Source organism: Hyposmocoma kahamanoa, unplaced genomic scaffold (assembly GCF_003589595.1).
Source record: "Hyposmocoma kahamanoa isolate Upper Pololo Valley unplaced genomic scaffold, ASM358959v1 80, whole genome shotgun sequence".
Lineage (NCBI taxonomy): Eukaryota > Metazoa > Arthropoda > Insecta > Lepidoptera > Cosmopterigidae > Hyposmocoma > Hyposmocoma kahamanoa.
Genome location: NW_020654051.1, coordinates 9,412,128 through 9,434,026, shown reverse-complemented (window position 1 = coordinate 9,434,026; position 21,899 = coordinate 9,412,128). Strand labels below are relative to the sequence as shown.

General features: G+C 37.3%; 2 protein-coding genes across 4 annotated transcripts; both read left to right on the top strand.

Annotated features, from left to right (window-relative positions):
- The first annotated feature begins 1,011 nt into the window (after positions 1-1,011).
- Positions 1,012-5,930, top strand: LOC113233780 (luc7-like protein 3). Of its 3 annotated transcripts, XR_003310739.1 has the most exons (10): positions 1,012-1,159; positions 1,389-1,584; positions 2,134-2,231; positions 2,326-2,477; positions 2,949-3,086; positions 3,460-3,672; positions 3,949-4,070; positions 4,215-4,303; positions 4,524-4,634; positions 5,528-5,930. XR_003310739.1 is itself a non-coding variant. In XM_026468981.1 (9 exons), the coding sequence occupies exons 1-8, from the start codon at positions 1,055-1,057 to the stop codon at positions 4,265-4,267; spliced, it is 1,077 nt and encodes a 358-aa protein (XP_026324766.1). In that variant the 5' UTR covers positions 1,012-1,054; the 3' UTR covers positions 4,268-4,303; positions 5,528-5,930. The 3 variants fall into 3 exon arrangements, 2 of the variants coding, with proteins under 2 accessions (XP_026324766.1, XP_026324765.1); XM_026468981.1 differs by lacking the exon at positions 4,524-4,634; XM_026468980.1 differs by having other exon boundaries at positions 4,524-5,930.
- A 1,023-nt stretch (positions 5,931-6,953) lies between these two features.
- LOC113233902 lies at positions 6,954-7,889 on the top strand. Its single transcript, XM_026469130.1, has 2 exons — positions 6,954-7,143; positions 7,587-7,889. Exons 1-2 carry the CDS (start codon positions 7,038-7,040, stop codon positions 7,769-7,771), a joined length of 291 nt encoding a protein of 96 aa, XP_026324915.1. The 5' UTR covers positions 6,954-7,037; the 3' UTR covers positions 7,772-7,889.
- The last annotated feature ends 14,010 nt before the right edge of the window (positions 7,890-21,899 follow it).

Below are 21,899 nucleotides of genomic sequence, written 5' to 3'. Positions count from 1 at the left end.
TTCCATTTGACGTTGACAACTGTCAAAAATTTTAAAAATGTTTTCGCTGCTGTCCAATAGTTTTAAATCTCGTTTTTCTCTAAACCGGCCCATTCACAACCTGCATGGCAATCCGCCGCTCTGACATGAGACTGCTCACACGCTATTCTACGTATAATCCACGCTGTCGACATTTATAATTCTGCATTACACGGCGGGCGGCATAGGTGGACTGTAATGCAGGATAATGAATGCCCCATTTAACTTGTTTGTAGTTGCACAATTTTATTTTATATTTGACGCTAAATAAAACTTCAAAATATATTTCGAAACGAAGAACATAATATGAGCCGTCGAATTATATTTTTCAATTTTTCAGAAATTTTTCCGCAAAAAATATCCATTACGTGAAACTTACTGTATTACTGTTATTTGACGAATGATTGTGTTAAAGGGGGCATTCATTATCTTGTATTGCGTCCGCCCTGTCGACCACCGCGTATTGCAGGATATGGATGTAGTAGCAGCGTGCAAGCCATCCTGCAATCCTGCAATGCGTCCTGCGAGACTCCATACGTGGGCTATACAGGCAGGATAGTGTGTGAGAAATCTCTTGCTGCGCGGCGGACTGCCATGCAGGTATCAGGTTTATGCCCAAGTAATGAGAGCGGAAAAGACGGTGCCTTTCGCTGAACGGAAGTGAAACTTCTTTTACACTCATATTACATGCACATAATATAGCTTTTTGCGATTGCAGTGAATCCGATTTCATGTCGATAAGTGTGCTGACTCCCTTACACGGTAAAGATGATGAATGAATTATGATTATGACTCTTGTGCGTGTATCCAAATAAAAATGTTGCGTAATCTTTCTCACTATTCGTTCATCAATTATTTGTTGGTTCAGTCATTTCATTCGTTCAATCAAATGTAAAAATGTCGGATGGTTTTACATGCTTGTGATTTTACAAAAATATTAAGTTATTTAGTTTAATTTATAAGTAGTACTATACGACCATAATCAAATAGTTTGACTAGTTTGTGAATAGGCGGGTAGTGTAAATAATCTTAAAAGATGGCGGTGCTAGCAGCCGCACAATTGCTAGACGAGCTGATGGGCAGACATCGCAACAGTAACCCCAATGAAAAAATTAAGAAACCTAACTGGGAAGATCCCGAGGTAGGTATATCAAATCAAACGATTCACGGCACATGCATTAATAATCCATGCTTCTGTATGGTATATCGAATATATTTTGCAAAGATTCTAATATTTTAAAATCTTGCCCGAGGCTTGCAGTTAGCATTGTTTTAAGCTTTCTTTCATATTTTATACTTAAAGCTTGTCGATGTAGAATGATATTAAAGCGTAATTATACACAATTTATGATTAACGTGTTTGTTTTCAGTACTGTAAATATTATATGGTGAAATTCTGTCCCCACGATTTATTCGTCAACACAAGAGCTGACCTCGGTGCGTGCCCCAAAGTCCACGACGATGAGGTCAAAGACCTGTTTGAGAGGGCAGATTCAACTTATAAGAAGGCACAGTATGTTGAGGAGTTCCTTAGATTTTGCCGACACATGATCGGCGATGTAGAGAGTGAGTAAATGTTTCTTTGATCCAAATAATTGCTTTTATACATTCTTGAGTGGAAAAACTGTGACTTAACTCTAACTTAATAACATGCAGTGTGATGAAACTAACTTATAAGATGAACAAGCACATGTCAAATATCGGGCAGAGAAAGAATAGAGATTGTAGATTCTGCCACAAGGCAGATGAAACTCCTGTTCATCTACTCACCCAATGCTACCTCCAGATGGGCGTTCGAAGTTCCATCCTGGAAAGGCAAATGCCACAACCAGAGGACATTTAATCTGTCAGAGCCAGGAAAGGCTCTGCAATTAGTGGTGAGCACAATAGATCAGTCAATGATCGCAGTGATGAGGGGATACATAGGCTCAGAATGAAGCCACCCCAATAATAATAATAATAATAATAAATGCAGTTTGATTAAGTTGACGGATTATGCCATTCCATGCCTTTTATGGGCCATATTGCAATCATTAGTAGGCATTCTTTATTTGTTTGTTAGCAATTATTGTTATGATATAATTTGAAATATCTAAAGAATGTTTTTTGTTTAAGGAAAAATTCAGAAAGGCAAACAAAGATTGGAATTGATGAACTCAAAACCAGAAGGACCACCAATGACACCAGCTCAAACTGAAAAAAATCAGGAACAGGTAATGGGCTGGAATTTCACATGAGACCATTCAACAGATGAACGAATTCTATAGTGTTAAGATTTTCTTTAAAAAACCAAATAACTTGTTCCAGGTAAAACTTCTTGCTGAAAAAATCACAGGTTTAATGCAAGAAGCAGAGGAGGCTGGGACACGAGGAGATGTGGAACAGGCTCAAGGACTGATGAAACTGTGTGACAGACTTAAGGAAGAAAAAGAGCAGCTAATTAAGCAACAGGAAAACAGGTAAGAAAAAGGATGAATGATTTAGATAAGAATTTACTTTATGTTCATTTTTTAGATGTGCATTGTTTGTTAGCAAATACTCATATTGCAAAACACACTGCTGTACTTCTAGTGTATTTTGAGACTTAGTATAATATTTACAAGGTGCCGTGTTTAAGTTAAGTTAAGCTAATGACATGCATCAGTATTTGAACACCTATGGCTACTTACAAATACAATTCAAGTAGTTGCAAGTGCAAAGTCTAATGTTTGTCATATGATCCAGCCCATGTGTTCTTTCTTCATTAATAAGCAGTCTCAGCAATAATAAGCAATCTCAGTTAAAAAATAAGCATTCAAAAGTGACCTTACATACAAAGTATACCTTACATGCATAGTGTTGGGGTGCAATGGAGCAGGGGCAACAGTGTACATGAATGGTGGTTTTTCTGTACACAAGTGCATTACTCTTTATTTTGATCTGGTTTATAGCCACTGGTCCATGACAGCAGAGCTGGCTGCAGCCCAAGAGAAGCAGATGGAAGTGTGTCCTGTATGTGGAGCATTCCTTATAGTAGGAGACGCTCAGCAACGCATTGACGATCATTTATCAGGAAAACAACATGTGGGGTAAGATATCTAACACATAAATGTTTGTCACTTCAACAACAGAAGAAATTGATGGACTTATTATGAGTTATCATTACTTAAATTTAAATTTTAAATAGAACAGGATTTTATTGTTTTTAATTGTTGAATAATCTATATTGCGTTTATTTTTAATTGGGACAGTCAAGCGAAAACCGGAATCATAGCAGATTTAGCACTATTTTTCAAATTATTCCAAACTGTTCCAGTTAAAAAACAGTGTATGACAACTAACAAATGAAATAGATCTCCTTGCCTAGTAATGTCAACACAAGCGAAACCCATAAAGTATATCCTATTGTAATCATTTTGGCTTTGTTATTGTTCATGAAAAACATTTTTATTTTGTGTATAGGTATTTTAAACTTCGTCAAGCTTACGAAGAGATGAGTGAAGCTCGCGAGAAAGAGCAGCAAGAGAAAGAACGCAAGCGTCGTGAGGAACGAGAGCGGGAGCGTAATTCCCGTGGCGGCGGTCTTGGGTCTGACCGGCGGGATAGGGAGCGTATGGAACGAGACCGGGAGCGCGACCGCGAGAGAGAGCGGGATAGAGATAGGGAGCGTCATCGGTAAGTTTATAAAACTCGTTACCTATATGTCTCGAGATTATTAAAGAGTTAATTCTATCCATTAATATGAACAACGGTACAAACCAAGATCCCAAGAAATAGCAGAAAAATACTCAACTCTGCTTTCACATTTCAATGTGCATGTGTATTTACTAAGGGGTTTACATAATAAAAGTTTATTGTTTGGGTGCAATCAGCCCCAAAAATGTAACAGATCTTTTAAAATTTTTTTCTTTACATTTGCATGGTATTTAAAGATGTTGTTCTACATGGCAGGTCAAACCGCGACGAGAAGGATCGCGGTGGGGAGAAGGATCGTGACCGCGACCGCGAACGGGACCGCGATCGTGACCGCGAACGGGACCGTGACCGCGATCGCAAGCATCGCAAGGAGAGACGTAAGTACACAAGATGTCTAACAGTGAAAAATATAGGATATTATTGGTTTTTACTTCACAAGAATTCTTGTTCATAGCTATACTTTTTTTTATTTTTCTTCGATGCAAATTAACACTGAGTAGTTATGCTTTGTGTAATGCTAGGGTCGCCACACGAACGTTCCCGCCGGCGCTCCCGCGATCGCGACCGCCACTAGCAACTGACTGAGGTATCACAAAAGCGCCTGAAACCGGTAAGTATACATGTTCCTTCTCCTTTGACTACCTCCTTAAGGCGAGGGTGCCTTAAACAACAATACCATACTGCCATCTACAAACTTCAAGTCAACTTGATAATCCGTTCATCAGTTTTTTACCACAAAACGACCCATTACCACTACCTAACACAATAGACCTGTCCCCAAAAAAATGTTAATACTGACAAGTAATAAAGTGAACACTGTTGTTTTACAGCTTATTGTAACATACCAAAATAAAACTCCGCTAAATGGCAAACATATGGGGAGTAAATGACCCCGTTGCACTCTCGATTCGGTTAATGTCGTCACACCGACGGAATGGCAGGTATTTGATTGGTATTTTGAATAGTTGCCGCGAGTTGCTGCGAAATGTCTTTATTGGATCGCTTCAAGACCTTTCTTGTTTAGTATTCTAAGTAATAAGAAAGGTTTTTATGGCTATCCAATAATGCCTTTTCTAACGAGCAGATCGTCTCGACGTTGTTTTGAGGTATTTCAACAAGTTTGTTTCGCCGTCGTGAATGTCGAGTTGCAACAGTCAGCCATCCGTTGCGGATCGCTAAAGCGAATTCAGGTATTTGTTAGGCCATGTTTTATAGGGAAATAGGGATAATCCGTAAGACACAACTTCATTTATTCTAAAATATAGCTTTCAAAGTGTTGTGTTCTAAATTATTTATAAAGCTACCCTAAGTGATTAAATTATACAAAAAATATGACCAAAAATGGATCCACAAAATGTTCCACAATCTAATATCTACTATTGTCTGTGTAGTAACAAAATAACTTGCTGCGTTATAGTCGTTACATATTGCCATCACATACAATGCCATGTTACGGAGATGTGAAGGGAGCACCCGTTACGTTCCTTGTATCGCGATACAGGATGCTGTTATCACATCATCTACTGTGTATTTGCAGGTACCCAAAATAAATATGGCGTCATGTTTTATACGTTTTCATTTTTTTTTTTCCTCCTTATATTTATTTAAGAAGCAGATAAACTTGAGGCCATATTTCCTTATTTATGAGCACCCTTTTAACCCCTCTTGGAATTCAGCTTTCAATGACTGAGCCTTGAATTTTGTCAACAAACCAAATTGGTAAAAATAAAAGTGAAATAAAGCCTTGTTAATTTACATCTCAGACATTGCAAGTGTTTCCAAACTAACTGTTAAGTCAAGTTCGCGATTCTAGCTTGCTCCATGGACTTTTCAGTTGGCAAATAGAGGAAGACCATCGAAGCGACCACTGCTGCAATGAGGTACTTTTGAAATTAAACCATCTGCTTAGAAGACGTCTCAAGATTGAAGACTCGACAATGACCAGCGATTTGAGGTGACTTAGCGTAGCCGCGCGTATAATGTTAGCTATTCCAATAAATTCAATGCATGTAGTACATTCTAATAAGCGGACACTTCTCTTAGACGATAATGTGTAACTCGTAGCTACTTCTACATTGTTTGATCCCTAGGGAGGTCACTGATTTTACTGTAAACGAGTTCCTCCTGAGGAGTAATTCAGGTATTTATCACATTATTTTATTTCATCATAACAATGTCATTGTGATTGTTTTGAGTGTGAATTGAATAGGGGATTTTGATGAATTAAAGATTTGAACTGCTAATTTATTGTTTCATTTTATTGCATATAAAAATATAATGAGCTAGGCTTATGTGGTCTTCAACTAGAAAACTTGCTATACTAAGAGTACCACAACAACAACATTTACTCTGGGACACTTTTCAATGTACAGAGGTTTAGGAGGATATGTGATTCCTTTTGAAGTCCATACTTTATTTTACTTTGTGTATACAGTTTTCCGATATTCAAAAATGAAATTGTAATAAAAAAATGAACTTTGAAGTTATAATAATGACGTCTGTGTCACAACGGTTTGCATCGTGTGACGAATTTGGTGAATTAACTTCTGGATTGTTCTAATATGGGTGTACTCTGTAGTGCCGCAGGGTGAATTCCGTTGCTCCGGTACTAATAGTTCCCGAGTTTGAGACCAGTTAATTGGTCTTTGTCTGGAGGAGAACTATTTTATTAGTACTATAATAGTAGAGGGTTAAGGAACACGTTAAGAGTGGGTTACACACGGCGACTTTTAGCAGCAGTGCAAACGCGCGTTCGTGAAATGCGCTACAGTTGCGATTTATATGCGACTGCATCGATGCAAACGCGCGACTGCATCGATGCAATCGCCTGTAAATCGAAAGTGTAGCGCGTTTCACGAACGCGCGTTTGCATCGATACAAACTCGCGACTGCATCGATGCAATCACCTATAAATCCCAAGTGTAGCGATGCAATCGCGCGTTTGTATCGATGCAGGCGCGCGCTTGCATCGCGTTTGCACCCTTGCTTAAAATCGCGCGCGTGTGGTAGACGATTAGCGACTGCATCGCGTTTGCAGCGCTGCCAAGTCGCCGTGAGTAACCGCTGTTTGACACTTCTTACGATTTTTCGAATTTTTTTCTGGATTTATTTAATCTTTTTCAATAACAATATGAATCATGTCTTTGTAAACATAACGCAATGACTAGGCAGTATGGTCTCTGACTTTCGCCTGTTTCAAACGGAACGACGAAAAAAAATGTAACGTCAATGTCAACTTTAGGCAAAATGTAAATAAACCACAAAAATAATAATCTCTCGCCGCATTAAACCATTGATACGACCGCTATATACTCGAAGATAACAAAATAATACATTAACACATAATGATATCTGAAGTGAAAGCCACTGAGAGCAAAACAACCACCTTCAAACAAGAGGCTAGAGCGAAACTTCGCGAGTCCTTCCTACGAGCAGTAAGCGAATTAAATGGTGAGTTATTAATTATATCAATATAAAAAGTAAAAAGACAAGTACTGTAGGGCTAGCAGAACACGGACACTAAAGCGCGATATGTGAGAATAGCAGTATCTCGCGCTATTAATTCGCTCTGGGCAAGTCGCGCCCTGTCGTGCTACTGGACTGAAAAATAGATAGTTCAGACATCTGTATAATAGTAATTAAGGATCTTTACGTTTGCGAAGTGCTGCTCTGGCGTCTATAAGTATTTTAGAGTAAACCAAATAAAGAATTAAAGTACAGAAGAATATATAACCAATATCTCGGGAAATGTAATTACAGTGGCATGCTACATCATACACTTTCCCACAATTACAGCTTTATAGTTATCGGTTGACCGCTATTTAAATGAAACTAAGTTATTTTATCTTACTGTTCACAGAGTAGCTACATGTCTACATTTCAATTTATTTCAGGTGAAGCATGCAACATTCTCACATTTGAGCAGTCAGTCCTTCAAGCTAACTTTTGCGGATTGAACCTTGAAGGCCACGAGTTTCTGGTTCGTGATCTGGTCACACCAGCTGGCTTAATAATGCCTGCAGCTCTTGTAAGAACACCTGATGTTTTGGCTTTACAGTTTGATAAACATTTGTTGTAGATTTTATAGAGTTACCTCTATGTAGTAAGTAACATCTAGCTTATTAGTATTATTTATTCTCAATTCAAGTTATGACTGCTTAATTGATTTCTGTGTGGTTGAAGGAGTAATACAATTTGACTATTATCTACTAATATTTTTTATTTCATTATGTACCCCAGATAAATTCCCTTTTTTATTTCTTTTAAATGTGCTGTCCCTGTGAGCGCTATGTAGTTTGTAAGTGAGATGAAATGGATTTTATTATTAGAGTGGCTTCGAAATAGGCGTTACAAAACTCGACTTGCAGAAATAAACCCATTAGGCCATAATATACATATCACACTGCTATTACAATGTCTTGTAACTCAAAAGTGTGGATTTTTAAGTTAATTTAATGTCACGATGTTTTACTACCATAATATTCAATTATTTTTTCTGAAATTACTCCACTACATTGTTATGATTATTATACACAAGATCAGAACACTAAGAAAAATCATTCGATCCGGCTGGATTTGAACCAGCACCCACAGGCTATCCATGCCTAATGCTCTGCCATTGAGGCATGGAATGAATCAGCAGACCTTACGCATTTGTCTGTGCAGATCTTTGTTTTTGGTTTTTAACACCTTCTTTTGCTGTAGTGCCATCTGTGAAAAATTTATTTCTTCACTAAGGCTGAAATTCAGAGACAATATTTGAGTTTGAGAACGTGCTCCCAAATGTCAAAATAGCGTCTTAGTTAATATTTATGTTTTCACTTTCACCTAAATCACATTACTTATCTTCTATCACTTTGAACAAAAACTTTGAATTCGTAATTATTTGAATTTTTAGGATAAAGTCTTTTGTAATTTGGTTTTAAATAAGGAATATAGTTCTAACTTTCTTCATCACTATTCCTCACTTCGTTTTTTCTTCATAATATACTTAAAACAAAATAATATTTACTGCCTCTGTGGCCGAACGGTTACCATGCTGGACTGCCACGCAGAGGTCCCAGATTCGATTCCCGGGCCGGGAGAAATAGTTGTATGGCCTACAATTATTTCTCTCGTGAGTTTGGGTGTAATTTGTGGTTGTCTATGTGTGTGTCCATGGCACCCGCGACACAGGGTTTCCCTAGTGCGGGGCTATGTTGAGTGTGTGCGTTATTTATTATTATTATTAATATTTGTAAAAGCTGTACTTGTAACTTCAAAAGCCCGTCATTTTCAAAGAGGTACCCTTATAGTTACCACCGCTGACTAGAGATGTCGCTTTAATAATTGTAATTTTTAAGTGAGTTGAATGTCACGATGTTTTACTATAGTCTGTTCCAATCCATTTTGAACAAAAAGTAAACAAACCTGTTGGGTTAAAATTCTAAAGCAATCACTCAATAAATCGAATAAGTAACGCTTTCACGTATATTTCGACTTGATATATCATCACTTTTTCCAACAATATTCATTTGAATAGTATCGTAAAAACGTATTTGAAAAATGGTAGTTCAAAAGTGAGATTATTATTCCTCTATACTTCTATGAGTTGCCTATGGTTGCATAGTGCTGTTCGAAAAAAAAAATGTTCGGTTCAATCAATTAAAGTTTAGTAATCGATTATTAAATTGAACATTTCAATCGCAATCGAACGAGTATCTAAGTGTAAGGATTTGAAGGAGGATTTAAATTGAAATTTTAAATGTGCTTATATAGGTTATGTAAAGAAAACCGCTAGTATGACTCAAGTGAACAAATCGATTCATTCAAATAATTAATCGATTTGTAGTTTTGAGATTGGACATCACTAAACCGTCTATGGTGTCAGTGACTGGTTTGTTTACTTTTTGTTTAAAATGGATTGAAACGAAGTATATCATGAGAATATTTAATTATCCATTTATAAACGAGAATATTGGTTACGTTCAGTATTTTTTAAATTTTGAAATCATGTTTTCTCAATTCCACAATTTTGAGTTACGACACTATAGTCATAACAGTGGATATATATATTGTGATTACTAATTCTGACTCAGAGCCAAGACCAACAGAATAAATATTTTCCTGGTTGCGATAATTTTAATCTCCTTTGATTGAGGCATGTGCTTACCCAGTAGTGAATATTGTGCCTTTTAAAGGGGTAACCTTTCATAAACTCATTTTTTTTTCCGAAATAACGTTTGTTCGAATTTTCATTACACCGAAAACCGAATTATAACGAAATCGTTGCTCTTTCTGGATATGTTGGGTGTTTATCGCAAAGATACGATTAGACGTCTTCTGCCGAACGTGGGCGGGCCGGGTTCGATCTGCAGTAGACATGAGCGCCGCGCCGCCGCCGCCGCCGCGTTTTTTCTCGCGCCGCCGCCGCCGACAAATGCAATCGGCGCGCCGTTCAGTTCGATCAGGTGGTCCGATCGTACGCACGCGTACGCTTCTGTATTGTGTATTTGAAAGTGGCGACGCCAGAAAATGACTTTTCTAAGATTAAACCTATTTTTTAAATAGTTTTAAAAATAGGTTTAATTTAAGTTCGCATTTGACCTCCATCTCACTTGATGGAAAGTGACGATGAGGTCGACGATAGATGAAGGCCTATTCACTTTTGCCATGAAAGAGCCTTTCAGGGAACAAGTCTGCAGGCAGGGAATTCCACTCCATAGCCGTTCGCCATATAAATGTGGAAGCGTAACGCTTCGTGCGAATCTTTGGAATATCCACAACATAGAGATGGAACCCAAGTCTACGCCTAGTGCCCCGGTGATGGAAAGGGGAAAGCGGAATAAATCGTGTAATTCCATCGCACACTCTCCATGATAAATCCTGTAAAGTACCGATAAGCTGGCAACTTTACGGCGGTGTTCAAGGCTCTGTTGCTTCGCCTCCACTAATTCCGTGCCACCTATAAGCTTCTTGGCACGGTTGTCAATTGAATCAAAGGTGGCTACTTGGTATGTAACAGAGCCATCTTAAATGTGGCAACAGTACTCTGTACACGACCGGACTTGTGCTTAGTACAGCTGAAGCAACTGTCCCTGTCTACCGACCCGAGATGCCCCTATCTACCGATCCGAGAGATAAGGTTTTGCGGAGAGACTACGGGCTCGACGGCAAGACCAGGGTACAGCGGACGTCCGGGCCATCTGCCAATTATACGCCTTTGCGGGCGTTTCTGGCGGACGCGGACTTGGGTATGGACTCACTAGGGTTTGTGGTTAGCTGCAGAGACGGACATGTTTGTCTGCCCCGATTTTGCATGTGTCCGGGGCGTCTGTCTTGTGAGCAGCTAGCGCGTCTTAGTAGCGGTCTAGTTGAGGGCCTGTATGCGAGGAGACGCGCGGGGCACGTGAGTTGCCCTTTAAGTCGGAAGCTATGTCCGGACATTGTCGAAGGACACTGCGACTGGCATCTCCGGCACTAGCCCTAATGTCCTCCGATCCCTCCAGCCGCTTAGGTTATTGGGAACTGGAGAGACGTCGTTTCTCGGTGTCGGGACGTGAGCGTACCTTACAGCTCCGCCGCTAATGAGGAGATTTGGTATTGGACTCAGAGTTGACGACTCAGCGGTGGCAACTGCTAATTGTGCAATGCGTAACGGGAAAGGCACGTTCAGTGCCTACAGCTCCGGTACCTATCTGAAAAATAGGGAGGGTACTGTACGTGCACCCGGGGCGGCTCACCCGAGGCACTAGCCTCTCGAAGAACCGGATGAAGTCAAGTGACAGAGGTCTGTGAGAACCCTGTACACTGGCTGATTTGGGGTCAGAACCTGAACTTATAAGGTTCCTGTGCGCGCACAGGTTATAGTGTCCTTCTAGTATGCCGTATTAAGGGTAGGTAGGGAGGGTCACTATAATCAAAACTAACGTAGAAAGATTTGTATAACGTATTTACTAACGTTTTTTCATACGATATATATCTATATACGACGATATAATACGATGATAAGGTTTTTTAATACGTTATTTAAATTTTTCCTTTGAGAAACTATTTGTATAACGGTTCACGGTTAGAAGTAAAGCGGATCAGGGCAGCGGGTCGCGCCGTTTTGATGCGAAGATGGGTAGAGGACCTAGATTTTAGAGAGCGGTATGCGTAACACATTTCCCAGCGTGTAAAAAATATATAAAAAAAAGGTTAAGTTAGGTTTAAAAGAAAAAACATTTTCGTCTCAAAATTACTTTCGCGGTTATGAAAATTCGAGCGAACGTTATTTCTGGAAAATATAATTTCGGACTGCTGATAAGTAACCTATTAAAGGGTATCATTGGCTAAGAAGATCCACTGGAGTCTCTTCAGCTTCATGGCAGAAAGCATCTGTAATAATCTCACTACAGAGTACTAAAAAAACCGACCTCAAAAGTACGTGGAATTACATATAATTACCAAGTTTTATTGAAATCGGTTAACGGTAAGTGCGCAAACCCGGATTCATCCCCTAGTTCGCCACTATACGGGACTTGACGCAGGTGAAAATCGGTTCTCACTACTCAAAGTATATTGAGAGAGAAAAACGCCCTGAATTAAAGAATAGGAAAATCAATCAATAAAATAATTGCTCAGTATACCAAAATTTAGGCTCTATTTATAAAAATGAATCTTCATGCGTGAACAGCCACCCTTACAGGTGGATCATTTTCTTCAAAATTAAATGGGACCACTATGGAAGTATCCTCTTTCCAACAAAAAAATCGTGAAAATTAGTTCACAATTATCGGAATTATAGCGTAACATACATAAAAAACATACAGTCGAATTGAGAACCTCCTCCTTTTTTTGAAGTCGGTTAAAAACAACATTCACTGTCAAGTGACATCTCATAGATTATAAACATTTTTTCTACTATTATGTGACTGGAAAAAATATCTAGTTTTGTTTTTTAATTGTGATACCTTGTTTTGTTTTTTAATTGTGGGTTAAAATCATTTTGACACAGTCTAATATTGTCAACATTTATTTCTAGCAATCTAAAATATCTTAATTCTACTGCAAATTACATTTGAAATCGCAACACAGATCAGCCCCCGTAGCATGGCTACGCATGATAGTCGCGACGCGCACGATAAAATTGGAATAAGCGCGCGCTATTGGCTTTCTCAATCTAATTTAGATTGCCAATAGCGCGCGCTTATTTCAATTTTATCGCGCGTGTCGCGTCGCTATGGTCACGGTTGACATGGTCATGGGACCTGTAAAGGACCCGAAACGTCGGTTTGTTTGAAAAACCAAATATGCGCGATTTAAATCCGGAAAAATAGTTTCATTTCCTATTTGCACAATTCTTAAAATATTTTTTTTTGATAAGGGTATCACTTTTGTTTACAATTTTTTACCTCCATTGCAGAGTATACAGCCTCTGCTGTCAAATTCAATCTATGTTTATCTTAGATTTTTCCATCCTCTAAGATGCTTATGGTTGGTGGTCTGTTGTTGTCTGTGTACATTTATGACCAAAATGGTTGAACTGATTCTGATGCTGTTTTTTTATATTTGCCACTTGTTGTTTTATGCCAGATCGACGAGGGAAGCTGCAGTGGACATTTTGTTTTTGTTGTTGGGTTTTAAAATGTATAAAAGAAGATAGTTTTCTGACGGTCTGGTTGCCAACTTAGTAGGTATCTAAAATGCTGGAATACGTACTCCCATCTCGATAATCGAAATTTCGAATTACACATCGGCACGCTTCCATCGAATTATACTAATCACAGAAAATATTCAGCTGCGGTATCAATTTATTAGATAATCACAATCGTTTTTCTTGGGTTCTAAAATAAATTCCATACATATTTCCATCGAGATTGGCAAGTAATCCCAAACCAATATGGGACGTGTGGAATCGTCCTTCTAATTGAATTTTTTCCGCTCAATCAATTGTTCCCCAAGATCTAAAGAAAAAATTGGCAAGCACCAGCTTAAGTTTTTGCCTCGCGAAAGGTTCTGTAGGATCATAATTTCGTCTCTTTTTTTGATATTTATTTTTAACATTGCTTCAAAGTTACAGTCTACAGCACACTCAGTGTTTCACCTTAATTTTAAAATCACCTCTATGCTGTATTTATATAAGAATGTGAAGTCACAATTTAAATCTGAGTTTGTTGTCCACTTTACATGTCAACTCTTACGTATAAACTCTGTAGAACTACTTCAAGTACGAGTGCGCCTAAATTCCTTCAAACTTGCAAGAATCTAATAATACATTGGCAAGTAATATTTATTGTATTTAGGTAGGCAAAAATAACATAATTAAGCTACAACCTTAGACCATTATGTTCATGTGAACGTATCTTCTAAGGCTGTGATGGATTGATGAAAGTAACCATAATACGGCGCTACCACTGATTTTCTGATTTGTTATTTCCTTGACTTAACGCCTAAATGCCTTTGAGTATGGAAACCTACTTTTGAAATAGTTTTGAAAGTTTCGTTTTTGGCGGGATTTTAGAGATCGTCCTGAGTCTCAACTTTTTTCCACGGACGCGGAAATACAGCCAGATTGAAAGCCCTACTTGTAAGTAAAAAAAAATGTAAGTGTTTTCGAATTTACACTCATGTAGGTCTATGCAGTTTAATGAGGTCATTCATAATTTTTCTACGGATCCCCAAAGGAGCCAATCGAATCGCACCTAAGGGAGGATCTGAGGGATGACGCCGGGGGCGGAGCGCCGCTTTTATCAGTACGAGTTTTTATTGAGACCGTATCAATTACGTCTGAGATAACTTTTTCGTTAAGTCATACCCGTACGACGTACGTGCGGAGAGGGATTAATAAGAAAATATTAATTGGGTAATAATTTGAGATCGGAATAGCACAGGTATTTACCTAAACTTCAAGGAAGTAATTAATTACACATAGAGTAGATGCTACCTCCCTCTGAAATTCCAGAATTATTATACTGTATTTTGTATGTAGTTAGAATAAAATTGTATACCATAAAAACAAGTGATATACCAATATTAGTGTACAAAAGCGAGCTTATCCCATAAAGGGATTTTTTTCAACTAACCTTTAAAAACGGAGAGGAAGGTAAAAAATATTTAAAGAAAGAATGCTCTATACTCAGTAATTACACAGATAAATGATTTATATCATATTATGTACATATATATATTCTATTATATAAAGTCTATAGTAAAATAAATGCTCAAAATGAAAATTCATAATTTTTTCAATCATACCTTCACAAATATTTCGCAAACTCTAACATGAGGAGTCTGAACAATTCTAAAAGTGCAAAAGGGCACTTCTGCAAGTCCGAGCCGCAGGTCACTGTCTGATATAAACTGAGAGAAAGTTCCATATACAAGCAGCGTTTCATATGAGTGAGTTCAAATATTTTTATTAACTGTGTGGCAGGAGGATGAGGCAGCGAAAAATTAGTGCCGGAACCCATAGCCTGGCGATATTGAAAATTAGCTATATTTTTTAATAAAGAAGAAGAAAAATTTTGTAATTGAAGTATAAGTAAAAATATTACTATTATGATTTGATTTTTTGCTTTTTTTTAATCACTCCAGGGTTTCAGACTATTGTCCACTCTACGTGTTATTAGAAATACATTACACAGCGTGTGTAGCTGGAAATACAACTGTAAAGGGAAGGAAGTTGTAATAATTTGATCACGTAATGAAGGGCAATAGAAACCGGATTCGTCACCTAATAATATAAAGGAAAAACCGAGGAAAGCGTAGTCGTGGCAGAAGGATAACTTCGTGATTGAAGAAGCTGAGAGACTGGTCCAATCTTAACACACGTGCCCTCTTTCGTGCGGCAGCTTCAAACATGAGGATAGCCATGGTCTCCAACCTACGCAGAGCACACTAAGAAGAAGATTTTGCATATTGTCCCGATCTCTGATAACTAAGTAATTTAGCCAAGGAAGTTTTCATTGACATCGTGTTTACATTGTTCTGAAACTGAACTAAATGGGCTCATTCATTCTCATTCAAACCGTACTCGAAGCCTTACATACCTCGTAAGAACCTAAAAATCCTAGGTACTTTTTCTAAATTCATATTCTTTATCTTAGTTACACAACTGAAAGCACGACTTGTTCGTTCTGTCATTTGGTATCATGAATAAAGAAATCAATTTAGACGTACATTAATGTGCAAAAACAAACATGCAGGTTTCCAAATATTGTTATTATCTATGTAACGCCTACATTGCAATCTTTCGTGGCGTGCAAAGTTTTTATGCTCGAAAAATCTGAACGCTAAAACTTGAAATATAAAATAAAACTAAACATTTGCAATTTAACCATATTTTACTAAATTTATTTTGTGAATGTAGCACGGGCGGTAAAAATTGCAAACCTCGTGTCATTAACCTTTGGCTTCGGGCTTCTAACAAACACCCGTTAATGCTTTCTTTCGTACCGCCCATAATACACAATGTACTATTGTAATCAGAATATGCATTCGTGAAAACATATTATGCAAACAATGTATGCCGCATGATTCATAATACATTGCGGCTTTACTTGGTGCGGTACATTGATCCTTCTTTAGTAGGCCATAAATGTCGAATGAGCGATACTTTCGTATAATGCGTTCAGTTTCGAGGTAAGGCCGCTTAGTCAGGTTTTTGGCCAAATTTTAGGTTTAGTGATATTCATTTAATGCTACACAGTTTTCGATTCTGATCGATTTAGAAAAAAACTCCTTAGAAAGTGTTATAAAAATATTCTATATGTAGAGTTTGTTGTTGCTTTTTTGTTTTTTAATTTTCCGGCGCAACTTTCAAATCACGTATGTTAAAGGACTTAATTATCTTGTTCTAGTATTATTTTCCTATATTAATATTTCATGACTTCTTATAATCAACAAGTACTTGAAAAGTAATTCTAACGTCTACGATTTAATTAATCGCTTTAGTGCCGAAGTAGGTTTCTCGTCACTAAATAGAGCTTGTGACGTCATCAGAGGTACAAAAAATGTGGCACGCTTGCTTTTCATACATATTGCGGTATGTGCGCCGTCCATTAAGATATATTTCAGTGGACCATACAATGAGTAGGCGTATAATTTTGCTGCTTGATTTACCGTCCCGCAGGTTTTTTTCGCTATGGGCGTTAGTCCATGTTGGTCGCTACTTAGGACAACATACTTCCTGCATAATATATTATACATAAATGCAGCTGCTAACTGTCTGCCTATTAATACACACTAAAATTCACATTATAAAGCACGAACCTGTGTTTCAAAACCTTATGTGTATTTCAAAGTGCAGAAGAGAACGAAATCCATAAAATCTTGCGCGTTGACCTTACCTTGAGTTTTCAACTCTGGCTATAAATTGTAGCGAGGTACGGCAAGCAACACAGGTAAACTTCGAATCGCATGCAAATAGCGGTGTAGCCTGGATTCGTGAGGCTGCGTTGCCCGGGTGTACTGTAGACCTGTTGCTCAATCGATTCAGATGGCTTTGCAGCGCACACTCGGGATTTTTACTCGCCCAGAGCCGTTTACGAAGCAAAGTCGTATGATCAGGTAATAGCCAGCCTTGTAGCAATTATGAAGAATTAAATGTATATACACTTTAAGTTTGGGTGTTATTTTAAGTATGGCTATTATACTTACGAATGTCATTTTTTACTTAGATGACTTTTTACAGTCGTACAGGGTTTAATTAGAATTTTGTTTCCAAGCTGCTTCAAATTAACACGGAGTGATTTACTTGATCTTGTATCTATCTAGTGTAGGTAGTTACATTTCAAATTCATTATTACTTGCAACCTACTTATTCCCTTACTCAGCATCATATTATATCCCTACGGCTTTCCGTCGAGGTAATCAGATTTCCATTGGCGAATACAGTACAGGTAATCCTATCAGACAGGATCGGAAAAAATCAATAACAGCTCGGATTATGGTAATGCACGGCCCGATTTCATCGCACTCTCGGTGCCTGTTTTCATGCTCGATAGCTCGTAACACCATTCTAGGCTCCGGTAATCAAAGTGGATAGATAAGTAGCTGAAAAAACACGAGGCTCAGTGTTATCGCGAAAAGGATAATAGCGTAAACTTATTCTTGGAAAGATAAATAAAAAATTAATCACTTTTGTGAATGAATGTCCAGTTTTATTCCAAGTGTGTAATGGTAAAACCTCATTACCAGTTACAAACAACAGCTAGGAATATTACAACTCCTTTGAAGAGTTTGTAGGCATACGTGTCCTGAAACATAATAAATAATAAAAAATCATTGTATCATGTCTCGTCATTTGAGTAATTAAACATTATTGTAATGAATGTGATTGGCAACTTCCAAGACGAGCAAATCCTCCTGTGTAGGTTTAGTTTAGTATAAATTATAGTATAGTCTAATAAATACTAAAGTCCGCAGAAACCTGATTAGACTTGTACTTAATAATCTCAACAGGCAGACTACAATGGCCCGAATTGGTTAGTAACAGTTAGTGTACTTTTAAATAAATTAGTGTCATATAACTGGCGACTGCTACAGCTATTGCTACATGTGAGTAATAAGGAAAAAGTAGAAAAAAACAATTATTGGAAATATTAATGTATTTATTTAAAAAAAAATATTTATTCAGAATGCAGATTACAATGGTCCAAATTTATTAGTAACAAGATAATTCTTATGTATAATGTTAATGTAAATTTAAATTAAATGTCTGAACAACAGGACAATTTAGTTTTTGCTGATCAGCACCAGGGCAAATTTATACTAACATAAACTACTTCATAAAAATGGAAATAAATTAATTTGCTACTCCGCGAACTCAGTGAAAGTTAAATCGTCCAAAATAACTGCGCTTGTGTTGAATATTTTTTCATGCAAAGTAACGCCTGAATCTAATAATTACATAAACTACTTCACCGTTGTTTTCTTTGCGCAAAGACGTGCCTGAATGTTGGAAGAGGATTTCTGTGACTGCTACTATTTTTTTAAAGTAAAAATTTAAAGACTTGCTCCTTGACTACTATCTAGCCCTAGAGTAAAAATAGGATCTACGATGAAACGAGCTCGCTTGAAAGATGCCTATTAAGTCGTACCTTAAAGTTACTCGAGTTGTATGTGCTCGAAAACACAATATTATATACATATGTATATAATATTGACTGTGATTCACTTCACTTTTTATTTTTATGGCTCCATCAATATGAGAACTGATGATTTTGCCAATGTCACAGTTGAAAGAAAAAAAAGTGTGACTGTGATTATTCAAAATATAATTGTGCTAGCATGTCGGGAAAGAATTTGATATTGTCACGTCTGGTTGTAGCTACAAGCTATTTGCATACTACCTATATGTATATCGTCGGCTTACTGCCAAAACTGACTAAAACACATAAAATCGATTTCGAGAAAAAAAAATTAAAGTTTTACAATGTAAAGTCTCACAATTTCAGTATTTTATTTAAAACAAAAGAAATAAAAATACATTAGTGTAAAGTACGTTTCTATTGGACTATTTGAGTATAATTGACACTAAGTTAGTAAAATGTTGCTTTTTTAAAATTCGAAAGAAAATTTATCCATTTTTGGCCATAATAAGTATATAAACAGGAACATTATTAACATATATATAGCGCGGCAAAACCATTACAACCTTCTTTATCTCGTTTACATACTTCTTGAGGACTTTGCTTCCTTCTCTATTGGACAGTCTTAGTTAAACCAAATAGTTAAGTTGGAAAGCTAGTAAATAGTTAATTATTAGTTGATTTCCTCATAATCGATTTTTTTCATTATTCACTAATATCACTTAGCCGATTTTGTTGATATTCTAAATCAGGGGTTCCCAAATTTATTTTGTCTACTGCCCATTTTGAGAATACATTATTTTTTAGCGCCCTCTTTTTTTCACCTACTTAAAAACCACTATAACTTCAAATTAAATTAATTATTGTGAACTATATTAGCGGAGATTAAACATTCATTCTAAACGAGACTTACTATAACCCGCAAGAGTTAACTTGAGACCTGAGCGCAGTAGGTAGTACACAATGGCGCTCAGGTCTCAAGTTAACTCTTACGGGCTACAGCTGCCAATGAGAATGATTATTGAAACGCAACTTTATAGTATTCAGACAGAGTATCTTTTATTCAAAATAAAACAAACATAATCGATTCTAATATAAAAACTAATGTGAAGGATGAATCTAATGCTGTTTAGTAAGTTTGTTGATATCAGGTTCCAATTTACTCAAGAACAGCCGCAAGTCACCACGTTCGGTAACATGCAAACGATTTCTCTTTTTAGTAAGCAGCGTTGTCACAGCACTAAAACCACGTTCACACAAATATGACGATGGGAATGCTATCAAGAATCGTTGAATGATCGACCACAATTCAGGGTACAATTGCGGGATCGGTTTTTGTAGCCAAAGATCTTGGTAGCCATTTTTGAACTTGACATTTATTTCCTCGTTCGTTGTCAATTCTATAGGTTCTTCTTCCAGCTGAGCTGATATTGCTGTGTTCACATTTGTAAACGGATCCAACATCCAGTCTATTATTTCCAAGTTTAAAGTGTCCTGGTCCTTCGGTGAAGTCAATGTGGAGGTTTTCCAAATGTTGGCAGTAGGCAAACAAGTCGTCGTACTGCAGAATACTGATAAATTCGGAAAATTGTGAAACTCACGTCTGCCCATATTCTTTTTGTGTAGAAGCAGTTTGGCTGCGAAAGCAGCAACGATATGTTTTATTGTAATTAAATTTAGTTCATCGCCTTGCAGTTGGAGATTCATGTCGTTGAACAATTTGTACAGGTCTGTCATGTAAGCTATATCATTCTTTGATGTAATGAGCTTGTTGCGCAATTCTGTATCTTTAGTTTCCAAGAACTCTATCACAGAGTCAAACAGGTTGTAAAATCGAGTCAGACAATTGCCTCTTGATAGCCAATGAACAACAAACGGTTGAAATCTTCGTCATTAGTAACACAAAGCTGATGAAATAATCTATCATTCAAAGAGCTGTTACGGATTTTATTGACTGCTTTGATGACATATTGCAGTGATTGAAATAGTCGTTCACTTAAATTTCTATTAACCAAATGTTGTCTATGAATAACGCAATGTACAGCAAGGACATCTGGAATTTTATTTTTTAAGAACGCTATGAAGCCTTTATGGCACCCTGTCATAGCCGGAGCGCCATCCGTAGCAACTGATATAATATTTTTCAATGGAATCTCTTTCTCATCACAAAACTTTTCCAATGTATTGAATATGGTTTCGCCTTTTGTATCAGTCTCTAAATTTCAAGCAAACAGTTATTCTTCACATATTTTCTCATCTTTAATAAACCTCACGTAAGACAGCAACAATGCTTCATTAGTGGGTAATGTGTACTCATCGAGCTGAATTGAGAATTGACTAGTCCTCAGATGAATGCACAATGATTCTTCAATGTTTTCAGCCATTTCATAAATTCGTCTTTGCCCAGAATTATTACTCAAAGGAATTTTTCGGATAAAATTTGCGGCCGGCTTATGAAGCACAGTAGTTATTACTACCTTTATTGCTGGCAAAATTAATTCTTCTCCGATGTTGTGTGGTTTGCCTTTGTGAGCAATTAACAAAGAGATATGGACGAAGCTCGAAGTCCGTCGTCATCTTGCTTAGCAGCCGCCGAAAAGAGTTTTGCTACACTTGACTGAGTACTATGCTTTTTCTCTAGGTCTTGAAAATATGCTACATTCTTGTCTTTCTTATCTGAATGCATTGTATTCAAATTATCGTGCAGTCTTGAAGGCTTCATTCGAAAATGTTTTTAGACATAGAAGGCATAAAGGCGACGATGGGTTTGTGGGATTTTCAATGAATCCGAATTTAATATATTCCGCACAGTATTGCCGTCTCTTCTTTTTTACTTCCGACATTGTTTTGTTTTGAGGAATACTTAATAATTGTTGAACTTAAGTACTGCTTATCTATTACGCGCGAAACCGCAAATGAGAATAAAATAAATATTACGTTGTTTATATAGGTTTGCATAAGCAGCACGCACCGACAGGAATAAGACAAACATGCATAAACTCGTTTATCTCATTCGACGCTCAATCGTACTCAACAAGTAAGAACAAGTATTCTATGAACCAGCCGATCGATACAGGAATGCACAAATCGGGTTTTTTAACGAAAACTTGAAAACATGATTGCCCGCGGTCTATTATCTACGAAAATTACCTA